This window comes from Alternaria novae-zelandiae (assembly GCF_023758075.1).
Source record: "Alternaria novae-zelandiae strain BMP 2774 chromosome Unknown scaffold_1, whole genome shotgun sequence".
NCBI lineage: Eukaryota > Fungi > Ascomycota > Dothideomycetes > Pleosporales > Pleosporaceae > Alternaria > Alternaria novae-zelandiae.
In genome coordinates, this window is record NW_026056961.1 from 1,065,982 (window position 1) to 1,081,901 (window position 15,920).

Sequence of the window (15,920 nt, forward strand, 5' to 3'; positions counted from 1 at the left end):
AGCAGAGCAAGGACCAAAAAAGCATCTTGGTATCGAGACCAGCGACTGAGGGTGCTTCACTGATTCGTAATACATTGATCGTTATAGCGGTTGATCTATGAGCTGGCAGCCTTGGCTTGGAGCTCCTCGAGTTGCTTTTTGGCCGCCCACTGCTTCTCTACGTTGATCTTTTTCAAAATATTGTCGGCGCCCTTCTCGATTAAGACCTTGGCAACCTCTTGTCCCATCTCTTCTGCCTCCTCTGAGCTTCGGACCTTGCGGGCTGCCTCGTACTCAACAGACTCCGTGCCATCTACGCTTACCACCATGGCTCTCAACACTAGTTCTTGATCGTCAACATCTGGCTCTTCCTCCTCGACCGCATTTCCGTGCTTGTCATAGTCCTTTGCTGGTTGTGCACCAATAGTGAGGCCCTTGCCGCCTCTCCATGATGTCTCAACGCCGATAGGCACGCTGCAGCCACCTTCCAGAGTGCGGAGCAGTGCTCGCTCAGCCGAGCATGCTCTTGTCGTCCGCTCGCATCGAACACTGCTCAAAATATCTTTCATGGCTGCGTCCTTCTTCCTGATCTCGATTCCTAGGGCACCCTGACCGACCGCATGGAGCATACCTCCGCTCGTACTGCTCAGATACTGCGTGATCCTGTTGTCGAGACCCATTCGCTTCAGACCGGCAGCCGCTAAGATGATACCTGAGTACGGGGAGTCTTCGGCATCGAGCTTCGCTAGTCTCGTACCCACGTTGCCTCTGAGGTCGGCGAACTTCAAGTGTGGGTATAGCTTCCTCAGTGTGGCAGCTCGTCGTACCGATGACGTACCGATGGTGGCACCTTGCGGAAGGGTAGCTAACGTCGTCTCCTTGGGCAGGCGTGGGGAGATCAGGAGGGCATCGCGGGGATCTTCACGCTGGAGTATGGCACCAATCTCGAGGTGGTCTGGCAGCTGTGTGGGCATGTCTGTTCTACTAGTCAGTCCGATTCGTTCGAAGTTTCAATGCGCGAGCTCCAGAACATACCTTTCAAGCAGTGAACGATGATATCCAGATCGCCAGACTCCAGCATGCTCTCCAATTCGCCCGTCCAGAGACTCTTCGCATTCTCACCCTGACTCAGTTGCTGCAAGGGTGTGATCTTGTCTCTGTCTCCCTGAACCACGACAGGACAGATGTTGAAGGTTCGGTCCGGGTACGCATCCTTCAAGCTTCGCTCGACTGCGCGGGCCTGGATCTGGGCGAGTACCGAGTTGCGCGTGCCGATGTTGACAGCCGGGAATTGCGTGCTTGCCGATGTGTTGAGGCCTTCCGGGTTTGGGTGAGATGGACCCTGGATGTCGGCTGCTGTTGCGGAGGCCATGGTGAGATGCGTACACGTGGGTAGAGAGGCGTGTTGTCATGGTGGCTAGGAAAAGATCTGGAGCCCTGGCGGGATGGTGGGGCTCGGCCAACGTCATGTTTACCGCGGCTCGACACTAGCGTCAGGTACACACCAGATGACGGGAACCTTCGGCGCGAACAACCCTGTGACATGTCTTAGAAAGGGAAAAAGTATGCTGTAATTTGCATCCATATGAGAACGACGATGGACAACAACTCAAGGTAATGTCGACTCCAACGTCATCTACTTCCACTATCAGCTGTAAGTGGAGGTTCAATGTATTCCTTGAGTAGGTTGATGGCACGATTTCCTCTATGATCAATACAAACAGCAGCTTGAAACACGATGTCGTTTGAATTGACATTGATTGTTATTATTATGATACAGTGAACTTCCTATTTGCCAATCATGCACTACCTAGGTAGGTAGTAAGACGCGATTACTGGTCTCCGGTGTTGTGGATCGAGTTGGGAAGAGCTTCATGTGTGTCAGAATCGCGTCATTATTGCATTGTATGTAGAACTTTTACCTCGCTCGACAGACTCGGGAACGATCTCTTGGACCTTCTTGGGGACGATTGAGTCCTCGCCGTCGTTCAGAGCATGGGTCTTGCTGGTAGACTGGCTGTTGGGGTTGCTGCCAGTAGGGTGGACCTGTGGCAATGTTAACATGCTTCACTTCGTGGTAGGTAGATATAATCAACTTACACCTTCAGGGAGGCTCTCCTCGAGACCCTTTGGTGCAGCCTCCTGGACCTTCTTGGGGACGGCACTCTGACCAGTGGCGTGCGATGCACCCTGGCCATGCTCATTGGTGGAAGACATTCTGATGGAAGTTCGTTTGAAGAGATGTGATTGTTGGATGAAGGGTCGGGAAATAGTGCGGAGCTGTGTGGTGAAAGGCATTTTGGGATGGAATTCGAATGGTATTTGAATGATTTCGATGGAGAACCTGAAGACAGCAGCTTATGTACGTGTGGATGGTGATATGACGCGTGTGGTGACACACCCAAGCCGCATCTCACTTGCACTCTATCATGCGCGTCATGAAAGTGCAGTCCATGTTGCTTTTCGTCCGATCACTAGTGGAGTTTCTACAGGATTGTGAGTGATTATCCGTGGCGAAATAACGAAAACGCCCTGCGTAGTTGTCCAGGTACCTCGCTTGGGTCGGTCAGCGGCAAATGATGCGGTCACGACGATACCAAGGACCGGTCCGCGGCGAGCCTCATGGTGCTCACGAGGCCCACGAAGCCACATTGCAACATGGAAACGCGATCGTCGTAGATGTCGACACAGCTAATTGCGTCCGAGGCGCCGACCCCTCAGATCCGAGGAGCTATACGAAAGACGTTGATGGCGTAGGTGTAACAATCACCCGCGGTCGGTCTCCGAAGGCCCCGATCGCGCTAGTACGGATGCCTCTCCGCGGGCTCGTATTCTCGTATACCCCACAGGCCATTTTACATTGGATCTGTATCTTGCGCACTCCACCCAGTTTACAATCGTCGTCCTTGCCTCTTATTCTTACCGGCGAGCGTAACCAGGAAGACGACACTTTGGCAACTCATGGCACCATTCCAAGGTTTAGACTACCTGCATTGTGGTCTTGACGGCCGCGCATCTCATATTGCTTATGTCTTTCATTCGTACATATGTATGATATCCGAGCTTTCAACAATCACAGCTTCGCCTTAACCCAGCTTTGCACCACCTCTTGACTTCCGGTGCCCGAATCGCCCTTATAACCCAAAATTCGCTCCACAACCATCTCTTCGTGGCACGCTTTTGGCGTTACGACAGTAGTGACCAGCCCACCATTGCTGCCAAAGCCCTGCGTGAACTTCTGTGCAAACGCCTCAATGCCATCCTTCAACACCTCGTTATCGCCCGCCCATATTAAAACCTCTTCCACAAAATCGGCAACAGGGCCCCACCACTCCGGAGCTGCGAGAACGGGTTCGCTGTAGAAGTCGCCGGCGAAAGGAGAAGAGGAGCCGAGGAAGGCAGTGGCCCAGCGGGAAAGGGTTCGCGCGTCAAACATGTCGCGTTGTGCGTTCGTGACGAACGCTGGCGTGTTGGTCTGTGTCAAAGAGCACCATGGCGAGATGAGAAGCGCGGCATGGATCTTGGATGGAAGCTCCAACGGCGCAACCTCGGGATGTGGATGTGCGAGGTGCGAAAGCAGACCGAGTATAAGGTTTCCGCCAGCCGAATCGCCGCCCAGAATCAGGTCTGAAGGGTTGCGCCCCTCGACGTGCACGAGATGGTGAAGCAGCTCGACTGCCTGCTTCAGCTGGCTGGGATATCTGGCTTCTGGTGCGAGATCGTACGCGAGGAGGAGCGCGGATACGCCGGGACCGAGAGACTTTTGGAAGTCGTCGAGCCACAGCATATGGCCTGGTGTGCATGGCATCACATATCCACCGCCTGTTCATATCAGTGACATGCCCCTCATCTTGGAAAGCGGAGACGGACCATTGAAGTACACAAAGACCTTCTTCGCGCTCCTACTACCTAGCCAATGCGCTTGTGTTCCACTAGGCAGCTTGATGCTATCTGGAACGAACTTGTACTTTTCGGCATGCTGAAGGTACGTAGGCGTCGATGATGCGCCGTTCATGTACCGGTCTTGCGCCAGGTCGAGGTTTCCCAGATTGGTCCGGAACATCGCGAACATGATGTCCTTGAAGTACGTGTTGGAGCCATTCTCGCCTTTGAAGGGTGATGTAACGGAGCGTTGCAGTGCAGAACCCACTGTCGGAGATGTTAGTGCTTGCTTTTGACCTGATGATGCAGGCGCGTACTGGCTTTGAGCGTCGCCGAAGCGATGCCCAGCTTGCTTACATTCTGATCTGCCATTGTGTTGTGATGGTGCTTGCAATGGCAGCAAGACGCTGCCAGCACCCACAGCACACTAGCTACCCCATGGCGCGCGTCCGAGTCTAGACTCCAGGGAGCCGTGCAAGTGCGGAGAGCGTTACCCGACGAGATTCCCGAGGTTCGCGTCCCCCACGCGTGCTGTCCCCGCGATCGACCAGGGCGGCGATCATCCACTAGGCCTGCTCCGGCTTAGCTTGCTGTAGGCAAAACTCATCGCAGCTGCAGTGTCAGGGTCATGACTCGAGGTAGGATTTGTCCATTTCTGTCCTGAGTCGCAACCCACACGCATCCATGATCAGCATGGCGTCGCCGGCGGAGGCAGACACGCCCGAAGGAGCCCCTAGAGACGATGGTTCGGGCGATGGTCAGCCCAACAAAAAGCGCAGGACTGGCCCCAACTCGCGTGGCGTCGCCAACCTCACCCCCGAACAGCTTGCCCGCAAGCGCGCAAACGACCGCGAAGCTCAACGTGCCATCCGCGAGCGCACGAAGAACCAGATCGATCGCCTCAATCAGCGCATCCGGGATTTAGAGAGCCAGCAGCCGTACCATGACCTGCAAGTCGTCCTCCGCGAGAAGGAGGCGGTCCAAGCGGAGAACGGAGACATCAGGAAGAGGCTCGAGAGCGTCCTGAGCATCATCCAGCCTATTGTGCGCGCGACGGGTGGCCTCAATGGTACGATGACTACTCCCAAAGAAGGAACGAATGTTGACAGCAGGTAGAACTGGCAGCTGCTGCCGAGCGATCGCCCCTTCCTATCCACCCTCACCAACAGCGCGACGCGCCTGTGCAACCTACCGAACCACGACAGTACCACATCGCGTCCCACGAGCTATCCACGGCCTCACCTCAGAACGGCGTACATTCTCCAAGCGTGACCGAGGGAGGAAGAGCATGGCTATACCCCAACGACGCGCCAAACAGCCACTTGCGCCGCTACTCCAATGGCAGTCCCGGACCGCATTTCGACCAGTCACGAACACCCCATCTGCAGTCAGAGATGCCCTTTGATGAGCGTCTAGGCGTAGACTTCATACTCGACAACGGGCAAAGGAGGGCTGTCGATCCAAATCTTCCCCCTCCACAGCAGCCGCGACCCAGCAACGTCAGTAGTAGCCAACATGCCATGTATGCGCCGAGCATGGTCGCCCACCTCACGTTACCTCGCAATCTTCCGGCGACATGCCCTCTGGATGTCATCCTGCTCGACTTTCTGCAAGATCGTCAGAATCGCGCTGCCGAGGGCGTACCCATGAAGACCCTGGTTGGACCACACTACCCCAACTTCACGTCTCTAGCGTATCCCGAGCGCGCAGTAGATGCACACCCCCTGTCAAAGCTCTTCACAGACATTTTGCGCACGTTTCCAGACATCTGCGGCAGGCCGGAACAGGTTGCGATAGTATTCATCATGTTCCTGATCATGCGTTGGCAGATCGAACCGACGCAGGAGAACTACGATCGGCTGCCACACTGGGCTACGCCACGACCTTCTCAGCTGTTCACTGCTCACGCGTTATGGATCGATCATCTCCCATGGTATGCACTAATATCCGCTTCTTAACTCGTTTGAAGACACATGATGACTGATCTATTCTAGGCCTCGCCTTCGCGACAAACTCGTCGCTGGCCACCCGCCAGTATCCTTCGAGAACTTCTTCATCCCCTTCACGACAACCATTTCCTTGAACTGGCCTTATGAGCCCCGCGACTGTCTCCTCCCTGCTTCGAAAGTCCATACCTCAGCGCTCTCGACGACCTCCTCTGTCTCGGTCTCTTCGCCTTTCTCTACACATGTCAACGCCGGCTCGCCGCAAGATCCTTCCACCCCACAACCTCCTACGGCGCATACCTCCGCCGGTATCACATCAATGGGTCCGCTACCCAAGGAAGACGATCAGTGGCTCATCAACCCCGCTTTTGAGACGCACCTCCGCGATCTGAACAATTGGACACTGGGCCCAAGCTTCAGAGGCAACTTTCCCGCGTTTGCTGATTGTGTAAAGATCAAGGAAGGGAGGTGACGAGGATTGTAGATGCAAAACGCGCCGCGGTCAGGCGCTGGCGTGCGGGACAGGAAGGTGTTTATTCGGTATTGCATGTATCTTTACTGTATCATTGGCGGGTAATGTGGTGGCTCTATTGTGTATTATCATCAGCATTGGGTATTGTATCTTTCCAACTGTACACGCTTGGGCATGCATTAGAGGAAGCAGCGGGCTGGCTTGGGGTGGTGGATGCTTGCGACAGGCGATTTAGCATTATATCGGTATCATAACGACGCCACACGAAATCTATACCAACATTGTCTTAACCCCTGGGCTCTTATCTTCGTTGACCCACCAAATTAGCACTACCTACCGCTTCGGGACGACCAGGACAATGTGGGAGAGCAAGTGAAGGTGAGTGCCCTCTCCACTTTTGCTTAGTAGTGTCGAAACGACTGACCCGGCCAAGTAGCTTGCTTCACTTCTCGTTCACACCCACCTACAGTCTCCTCCACCATACAATATTGACGACACACCGTCTCCCAACAATGACGTCCATGGTTCGCGATCCCTTACAGCAGCTCAATGGCAGTCTGCCTGCCAACGTCGTCGAGACCATTGCTGGCAAGTCCAATTCTTTCCCATGAAGACATGAAGTAACTGACGGCCTAAATGCAGGCAACATCACCTTCCTGATCAAGTACACTGGCGGTCACGAGATCCTCGCGTCCCAGATCTCAATCACTGTCGTCGACGTCCGCGGCCACAATAATAGCGAAGTCGGCCACAAGGCAACCGTATGCATCCACAACGGCCCAGGTGACTTTACAGTTGTAGTCTGGGAGCAAGTCAAATGGGGCCAGAATGTTGTGCAGGCACTCGGAGAGAAGGTGGATAAGGTTGTCAGACAAATCCTGAGGGACGAGGGGAATGATGGATATGGCGACTCCACGGACTAGGGATTGTGGGCTCGATGACTGTAAGTCGAGAGAGGTGAGGTGACAAGCTTGCACAGCAGCCACATGGAGATTCGCTACAACCTCGCATTGGCCGCGGTTGTAATTAGTCGACTTGAGCTTGTAAAGCAGACTTTCCTTCAACATCCGCGTCACAAAGATGATACTAGGACACAAGTCAAAGTTCTTAGATGAATCCGCAGTCACGCACGACCCTGTATTTTCCACCTAGAATTCACTATCAACACCTGATTATACAGTGACGCAGGCTTTGTCCTTAGCGCTAACACTCCAGGTCCACTCTGCCGCCTACATGGGAGTCTCGTACGTCCAAATCTCTCCACTTTATCCTCCCGACTTTGCAATATACCAATCAAGCCGCGACCAATCACCTCATCATGTCGACTGATTCGCTTGAACAGCGACTCTACGATCTCCTTCAGCCTTATCGCGAAGAGTGCTACAAGAATGCTCCCAACACCGCACCGGCAATAGAAGAAGAACGCGTGCTTCTCATACTTTGTGGTACGTAGACATTCTACCCGCTTCAACTTCACTTCTGGTCAGACCTGACTCCTTCCCACAGAGAACATATCATTCATCATCCGCCACAACCAGTCTTCGTATGGCAAAATCATCGTTCCTATCGATATCTCTGTCGGCTCTCGCAACTGGTCTACCATGATCAAAGGCGGCGGGGGGATAGCTGGAATGGGAATCTTCGTCAATGGGAACGGGTATACACACACCGTCATGCGCTGCTGGGCGAGGAAGGAAGACGGGAAAAGCGTGATCGAGATCTTGACGGAGGAGTGTGACAGGGCGTTGGCGAACTTCTTTCCCGAAGTGAAGGTGGAACCACAATGAGAGCGATGGGCAAGCGCGAAGGCAGTCACTGTGCTATCGGACTAGAGCGAAGAGCCGCGAAGGGAGGGAGGAAGATATTAAAGCAGTTATATGAGCGGTGAGGGTGAAGATTCGAGCTTTCAGTCTATAACTTCAGTGCAGTCACGGTGTCTTGGCGTTCTCGTCATTGGCAGTTACCATTTTCCACACTTCTCTCTCCTTCCACAAACACCCGTAGACGATAACCAACCTCCCGACGTCAACTCAAACAAGCCTCCTTGCCAATGTCCACACCCCAGCCCGCAAACGCGCTTGAACAGCGCATCTACGATCTCATGCGCCCATTCCGCAACGAATGTTATGAAGCGCCCGACACTGTTGTCGATCAAGTCGCCGCCACCAATCGCGCTATCAAACTCGAGCGCAGGATTCTCGTTCTAGCTCGTACGTTCAAGGCACATCTATCTCACGCTCAACATCTTGATTGACATGTGGCCAGAGAATATCTCATTCCTCGCACACAACAACATTGCGAACACTGAGCAGACGATCAACGCCTCCGATATCTTCGTGGCGATGAGAGGCTGGACGGGAGACGGAGTGGCAAAAACAGGTGGTGCGATTGCGGTTCTTGCACGCTATCCGGAGGGTACTACGGGCGTTGTCAAGGCTACGTTTGAGGCTGGTGTCAGTGTCGTTGACGCGTTGTGTACGAAGGTTGACGAGATGCTTGCTGCGAGCTTCTAAAGGATGCGGCAGCGGTTGTGAGCAGAAGGTAGTAATGTTGGCGGGCAAGGAATGATCGGCAAGAGCAGATGGAAGCGTGAGCTCCTCAGTGGTTGAAAATCTACGAGATGTCCACTGTGATAGAACCCAGTACCACCACTGTCTTACTCGCTCCTTGCAATGTCGTGGAATTAAGCTCATGTCCCAGCTCCTGACGTGTGACGGGATGGTCTGGTTGCAGCTAAAGTGGGGCTTGCTAGTCTGAGACCCCAAGACATGGCTCAAGCTAGGTGTCTGACTCGTGAGCCTCATCTGAATGGGCTTTCACACTGGGGAGAGGACGGAGTAGGTCGTACTATCTAAAGTTTCGCGCAAAGCTCCGAACTGAGTGCTCAATGGGTCCTCGCCCACTCTCGGTAAAAGTCCAGGCATTCGGCGTTGGCAACACTCGCGCTCGTCTTGACATTGAGTCCGCAAAGGATCTGCTTGACAGCGCCTTCAACCTTTTTGCCGTTGGTAGTGACAGGTATCTCTGGACACTCATCCACTACAGCTGGAACATGACGTGCGCTAAGCGCTTGCTTGATCGTTGTCTTGATCCTTCCAACGAGATCGGCAGAGATCTGGCGACCCTCTGCCATCTTCAGAAAGAGCACGACGGTCTCATCCGTATCAGTCTCTCTCCTTCGACCGATGCAAAGCGCGTCCGCGACGTCTTCGGGAAAATGCTCAAGCACCACGTTGTATATCTCGGCCGATCCGAAGCGTACGCCCGCAGGTTTGAGTATGCCGTCGCTGCGTCCAAGCATCCACAGCCCACCAGTTTCGGGATTGAATCGCACGAAATCGCCGTGATGCCAGATCGGCTGATTCTTCTCATTTGTGAATTTGTCAAAGTACGACTTCCGGTACTTTGACTCCCCTTCGGGGCCCCAAAATGCTACTGGCTGACAGATAAAGGGCTTGGTGCAAACTAGGTCTCCTGGTTCGCCTGACATCGAGACATCGGCACCTGTGTAGTCATACGCAGCGATTGCCATGCCTAGACCGGCGCCTTGGATTTCGCCTTCATAGACGGGTAGAAGTGGGTTGGGTGCACCAAAGAGTGAGATGATGTCAGTACCACCAGTGATGCTGCCGAGATTGATGGTTGAAGGGAAGGCGGAATAGACGTAAGAAAACGTGGAAGGAGCGAGTGGCGATCCTGTCGAGTAGATTGCTTCAAGCTTATTCATCGTGAGTCCCGCAGCTGATGGGTCGATCGACTTCTGCTCCAGAATAGAAAGGTACTTTGCGGACGTGCCGAAGTGCGTGATGTCAAACTCGTCTATCAGACGATGCATTGCTAGGTCGTCTGGAACAGATGTCGATGAGTCGGAACTGTCTACATACCGGAACGGAGAACCGTCATAAAGTACTAATGTAGCGCCCGAGGCGAGCCCGCTGACCAGCCAATGCCACATCATCCAAGTACATGTGGTAAAGTAAAAGAGTCGTGAGCCAGGTTTTATCGAGCAGTGAATGATGTGTTCCTTTTTGTGTTGGAGTAGCGTACCAATGGCCCCATGAACGATACATTTGGGTGCACCTGTCGTGCCACTCGAGTAAAGGATATAAACTGGATGATCTGGCGGCAATTGCTTGAAGGTGAGTTCGGACGTAACCTTCAGTGATGTGAATGTTGCGTAGTCGTAGGCTTTGCCAGATTGTACCGGGATAGAGGTGACGTCGAATTCTACTGAAGCCACAGTAGGAAAGATGATGACGGCTTCGAGCGATGGGAGATCCCTGACGATTTCAGTGACCTTGGGAAGTACTGGATGACTCCGACCATTATAGAAGGCCGCGTTGTCTGCAAAGAGCAGGGTTGGCTCAATCTGGCGCAGTCGATCGAGAACGGCATGGACGCCAGTGTCTGGGCTTACTGCGGTCCATACCGCTCCCAGCGACGACGCGGCCAACATTGCTACCAACGCGTTGGTGTGGTTCGCAACATAGCCAGCTACTCGGTCGCCTTCTTTGAGACCCAAATGTATCATGCCGGCCTGACATAGCTTCACTCTATCCCTGAGCTGCTTCCATGTCACTGTTTCGCGTGTAGTCTCTGTAGCGGCGATGACGGCGGGTGATTCGGGGTTGACTTCGGCGGTCGGGAAGAGGAGGTTCTCAGCGAAGTTCAATGTCGCTCCCGGGAAGAAAGCCGGACGGGGAAACATGGGCAATTCTTCATCCACGGCCTATCGTCTGTAAGTAGAGGCTACATGGATGGATCTACGATGACTGACTGATGTGAAGGCTCCCTGGTGTCGGACACCCACGAATTCCCACGTTCTTTGCCAGAATTCGTTGATGCTGCCGGTACTCCATTTGTGTAGTTGCGAGTAGTCGGATAGTTGCAGGTTGTGTGTCTTGTTCACTGACTGCAAGAACTGGTACATGGGTGTCGTCTCGGGCGAGGGGTGCTTCCAGAGAAGCTTGGGGCCTGTTGATGTGCCATTGGCACCCTTCGTGCCGTTCATCGCGTCGTGATCGTTCCGATAAGTGTTTTCAGGAACCGTAAATACCAATGTTGTGAAGAAATTGAGGTTTGCGGCTATTGCAGGCTCCCGATAATTCTCAACGGCGGTCTCGGTTTCCCCGCGCCCCCCATGCGATGTTTGGCAGCGGCAAGTTCCGATGCAGTAGCGCATCACGAAAACGTCGCGGTTCCCCACCCCAAACACCACAGCACCTCCATCGACTGTGGAGCCATCATCACGTCCGATCCGCGTATTTCCAGTTTGGCTTCTATCCTTCCATCGACTCACCAGGCTGCCGGTGCGTTGCCTACGTCACTCGAATAAGGCCGTGGGGTGTCTACGTCGCGCATATGCGGAGGCGTCAACTACGCGCCCAGGCACCCAATAATTTCGGACTACGCCTCGACTCTCAGCAGCCCTCGCAGCTGTATTACAGCTACGCGAACTCAACAGTTTCATCCCCGTTATGCCACGACTACGAAAATTTCGGGCGGTGAAGGCACGCGACATGCGGACGCAACACGGAGCTTAGGAAGGGAAGAGCGGCCAAGACATCTCCCTACTATCGCCTCGATTTCGAGTTTCGGCGCTGCGACCGGCACTCTGCCTTGGGGCCAAATTCACCGGTCTGCCAGGGTCGTTCGCGTCTAAGCTAAATGGTGTGTAGAGAATGGCCAGCGCATGCCCCGCCTATCCTGATGGGGGTAGCGCCTGGTCCTTGCACACTCCTCAGTATCGAGCACCTGCCACTCTATCGTCTGGCCTTCTACGTTTGTTCTTAGAAAGTCCGTCTCAGGAGATTGCGAAGCGTACTTGGTATACACCACTAGCGCTCGGGCAGATTGGGGCGTCGATTACAACCCTCATGGCAAGATTTGGGTGCAGGAACGATTTCACTCCTGTCGCGAATGGGCGTCAGGATCAGATGCTCACTCAGAAGTTTCACGCGGTGGCGCCGATGTCTGCCTGCTTTCCTAGCGTCGAATTCCACCACACCTACACGTGGAACTTTGTGGACGATCCTGCCCGTTTCGCTCCTCCAGCCTGCTTGGAACATCTGAGAACCTTGAAACCTTGAGGATTGCCATGGCCGCCTACGCTGAAGCTTTGAGAACATCCTCCATTGAGTAACACCGGCCTCGAATGAGCTTAACATGTGTATGATTGTACATTCTTTGTCAAGAAACCAACTGTAATCGTGTAGTTTCAATACGCGACACTAGAGGGGCCATCGTATTCCAGGTATGCAGGCGAGCTTGCTCCACCCGGCCCACACCCAAACCGACCCTCGAGTTCGCTCTGTCTGCTCCAGGTACAAGGATGTGTGGAAGATTGGTACCTGCATTAGCCTTTCTTGCACCTTTCACTTGACCGCTACCCGGGGTAATGACGCGCGAACACTCGTATGGTCTCAGGCCACTAAACCAGATCACCATGCGTTTTACGATTCCGCCATCGGGTCTATGGTCGGGCCTACAGTCAGCCTCCCAGGGGTATCGCTAAGATTGACGGCAGCTTTGTTCAACGCAAACGCAAGTCTGAGGCCGAGCCAGGCCGAGATGTTGCCAAAGAAACCGGATGCTGTCTCGACGCAGCTCTGGGCATATTGCTGAGCGTGCAGGCGTGGTCTGGTGTCGCAGATCTTTGTACTCTTTTGCACGTCTTACATGCGTGCCAAGCGCATGCAGGTTGCACCCACCACAATTTCATGTTCCCCACGCTCTCAGGTCATAGTACGGGATGGATGTGTTTTGGCACGCGCCATCCTAGCATTCCGGCATCATGAAGGCGATCAGGGCCTTGCAGGTTGACGCTGACAAGATACGCGATGCGCGTGCCCGCTTTCGTACGTATAGTACCTGCATCAGCCGATGCTTGTCCTCAGTGTGTATGTTAGCCCTACAACCCTTGTCCCTGTCCCTGTATTCTCCTTTCACTGGATCTGCGCAACATGAAACCAGATATGCTCGGGTAATTCGGAGACTTCTGCTTTATCGACCAGTATGAGAGGTTTGATTTGATGAATTTTGTACTGACAACTTCACACAGGCAGAAAACATCCGCAGTGATCTTCATGACAGGGGTAGGGGCTTGAGACTCTTGTTGACAGCATGCGGACGCCATGCCAAAGAAGTGCAAAACAGAACGATACGAGCTCCTTGGTGGACATCGCTGTGGAGAATAAGAACGCCACTCAATTGCTGTCACATCCTTGTACCTTGCTCCGGTCCTTCGCTGCTCTTGCCCAAACCGCGACGACTAGTGAAGTCCCATGCTTCATGTTGCCGCAACTGGCCATGACCAGGTGTCAGCAGAAGGAGAAGCTAGATATCAGCGTTTTGAGAGGTCGGTGCGCCGCTTGGAAGGAGGGTGTACATATAAACAGGCCCATTGCCACTGTGATATCGGCACCAGCACCAACAATTCGAGAACTCTCTCGTCCGCCACTGCCAAATCGTCCCTGGAAGCATAGTCTGTAGACATTTCTGGTACGTTCAAGATTGTTCTCACCCTTGAGGTCCACCTGCGGAGACACTCGCTCAAAGCATCACATCCAGTACATCACCCCAACACGCTCACTGCAACACTCGTCTTTTGTAAAGATGGACAGCAACGATCGGAACGATGCCTTTTCTCTCAAGTTCTACAACCAAGGCCTGTCCTGTCCGGCCACGAACGTAATACGGAGGTTGCCCTCAGATGCGCCATGCACGTATCATGCGGCTGTGCTTGGTCCTCGTCCTCAGCAACCTGGCTCGAATTCAGCGACATTTTCTCGGCAGATGCTCCAATACGTCCCGCCGTCATGCTTGACGCAAGACTGGTCTACTGGTACTTCAGCGAGTTGTGGTTGCACGTGTGCATCTGCTAGGGGGATCAGAGGGGACAACATGGCTCGCGAGATCGAGACCATCGTTCGAGCTTCAAAGATCGCCCCTACTACAAACACATCCGGGGAACGATAAGCAAAGCGCAGGCGGATTGACAACTGGGAAAGCGTCCTGTCATCAGCTTGGTGAACCTTGCATCCGTGACTTCTGAGCAAGCCTTCTCCCCGAATCCGCTGCACATGCGTTGTTTCTTACCGGGACAACATTTGTTCAACCGGTGCAGCAGCTGCTACCGAATTTTGTACTTTACAATGTATTACTACACTTCTCCCGCCCGACTACATCCTACTTGGGAGAGATTTCACCAATCGTCACCTCCCATGCTAAGCGATTGCCTCGACTTCGCTAGCATACATGGGTTCCTTGCTGTACATCAATGATGCCGCCACCACAACCAGCACAGACGAGCTTACTACCCACAGACTGCGCCATTGCCGCCAGGCTGGTCGAACGACAGGCGTAGTCTCCACTCTGCTAACTGTAGCCTAACAGCTCTTGTACGGACGGAGCGGAAGTAGCCCGAGCCCAATGGCAAGCGCGTCCAGGTACGGCACTTACCAAATCTCCGTGGACTGTGTGTGCTTTCAGCCATGGACGCCTTGACGATCCAATTTGGATACCCCCACGTCGCCAGTTTGATGAACATAGATCTTCGGTTCGAGATGCAGACTAACACGCATACACCATGAGGTTTGCACTAACTACGAGCAGCTCGTTATGTTGAAGGTCGGGACAAGAACACCATAGTTCATGGCGAGTATCGCAACCGCAACGCGATACTGGTCATAGGGGAAGATATTGTATCTCCGCATTACAATGTCAAATCTTCAATCTCACCTTCAGCTCCGTCTTACATCGTACAGCACGTGGCAGACAGATTCCACGAAATGTCCGGTTATGGTCAGCCCGGTGATCTAGCGTCGACTGCACAGGCCTAGCCAACACGCAGAAGGCTGTTCAACGACGCTTAGATCCTTGGCTTGACATAGCGGTGTGTAAAGAAAACGCGCGCCAGTTGAGAAACCTCGCTCCGTTGCTGCATTCGGCCAGCAAATCATACAGCAATGGCCATATCCCTGTCTGCCAGTTGAGATTTCAATAAGATTCGAAACACACCAAGCCTCTTCGGATTCGAGGTACTATTCCTCCTACGCTGCTGCCAGCGTAAAAAACACCGTAAACTTAGCTCAGACACTCTCCGCGGAGTCTTACCAGCAGAGCTGAAGCACCACGGTCTTGAAGAAACGCGGCAGAATAGAACTGCATACGAGACGCCTCGATCTTCCGGGGATTCATGCGCAGCTGCGCAGTAATGTGCGGCTTGAGTCATCTGTCGCACAGTAATGCAGAATCAGTGGCGAGTTTGCTGCGCTGCGGATATGCCACAGCCACACAATGCATTGTCACCCATGATCGAATATGCACATTCATTCTAGGGAAACTGAACTGCAAACGGGGGGTTGGACGGACGCGAGAGAGATTTGGGCTTCGCGCTTCCGGCTTCTTCACATCCAACCAGATAAATTGCCTGCCACACTTCATGCAGGCAGATGCAGGGGAAGCGCTTACAGTTGCGACTGTTAGACTTTCGATTACCGACCATGGCAACCATTTCATAGCAGCAGCACGGATCATGCACATAAGAGCCTTTGGATCTTCAGCTGTGTAGAGGAAAGCGCTTTTCGCCGATGATCTTGTCGTCGATCTCACCCCAGCACTGCGCCTGGGGTCGTCGCGTG

General features: G+C 53.6%; 7 protein-coding genes across 7 annotated transcripts; 3 read left to right on the forward strand and 4 right to left on the reverse strand.

Moving 5' to 3' along the window:
- Window positions 1–95: 95 nt before the first annotated feature.
- J4E88_000328 (uncharacterized protein) lies at window positions 96–1,351 on the reverse strand (the record flags this gene model as incomplete). The annotated part of the gene is made up of 2 exons (XM_049394007.1): window positions 96–955; window positions 1,015–1,351. 2 exons carry the CDS (start codon window positions 1,349–1,351, stop codon window positions 96–98), a joined length of 1,197 nt encoding a protein of 398 aa, XP_049259836.1.
- A 460-nt stretch (window positions 1,352–1,811) lies between these two features.
- J4E88_000329 (uncharacterized protein) lies at window positions 1,812–2,277 on the reverse strand (the record flags this gene model as incomplete). The annotated part of the gene is made up of 3 exons (XM_049394008.1): window positions 1,812–1,849; window positions 1,902–2,025; window positions 2,080–2,277. The coding sequence occupies 3 exons, from the start codon at window positions 2,275–2,277 to the stop codon at window positions 1,812–1,814; spliced, it is 360 nt and encodes a 119-aa protein (XP_049259837.1).
- A 775-nt stretch (window positions 2,278–3,052) lies between these two features.
- Window positions 3,053–4,233, reverse strand: J4E88_000330 (uncharacterized protein; the record flags this gene model as incomplete). The annotated part of the gene is made up of 3 exons (XM_049394009.1): window positions 3,053–3,801; window positions 3,850–4,128; window positions 4,179–4,233. 3 exons carry the CDS (start codon window positions 4,231–4,233, stop codon window positions 3,053–3,055), a joined length of 1,083 nt encoding a protein of 360 aa, XP_049259838.1.
- A 312-nt stretch (window positions 4,234–4,545) lies between these two features.
- Window positions 4,546–6,279, forward strand: J4E88_000331 (uncharacterized protein; the record flags this gene model as incomplete). The annotated part of the gene is made up of 3 exons (XM_049394010.1): window positions 4,546–4,930; window positions 4,978–5,794; window positions 5,856–6,279. 3 exons carry the CDS (start codon window positions 4,546–4,548, stop codon window positions 6,277–6,279), a joined length of 1,626 nt encoding a protein of 541 aa, XP_049259839.1.
- A 512-nt stretch (window positions 6,280–6,791) lies between these two features.
- Window positions 6,792–7,202, forward strand: J4E88_000332 (uncharacterized protein; the record flags this gene model as incomplete). The annotated part of the gene is made up of 2 exons (XM_049394011.1): window positions 6,792–6,796; window positions 6,893–7,202. 2 exons carry the CDS (start codon window positions 6,792–6,794, stop codon window positions 7,200–7,202), a joined length of 315 nt encoding a protein of 104 aa, XP_049259840.1.
- A 1,127-nt stretch (window positions 7,203–8,329) lies between these two features.
- On the forward strand, window positions 8,330–8,792 carry J4E88_000333 (uncharacterized protein; the record flags this gene model as incomplete). The annotated part of the gene is made up of 2 exons (XM_049394012.1): window positions 8,330–8,489; window positions 8,545–8,792. 2 exons carry the CDS (start codon window positions 8,330–8,332, stop codon window positions 8,790–8,792), a joined length of 408 nt encoding a protein of 135 aa, XP_049259841.1.
- Window positions 8,793–9,163: 371 nt separating this feature from the next.
- Window positions 9,164–11,290, reverse strand: J4E88_000334 (uncharacterized protein; the record flags this gene model as incomplete). Its single annotated transcript, XM_049394013.1, has 2 exons — window positions 9,164–11,008; window positions 11,057–11,290. 2 exons carry the CDS (start codon window positions 11,288–11,290, stop codon window positions 9,164–9,166), a joined length of 2,079 nt encoding a protein of 692 aa, XP_049259842.1.
- Between the last annotated feature and the right edge of the window lie 4,630 nt (window positions 11,291–15,920).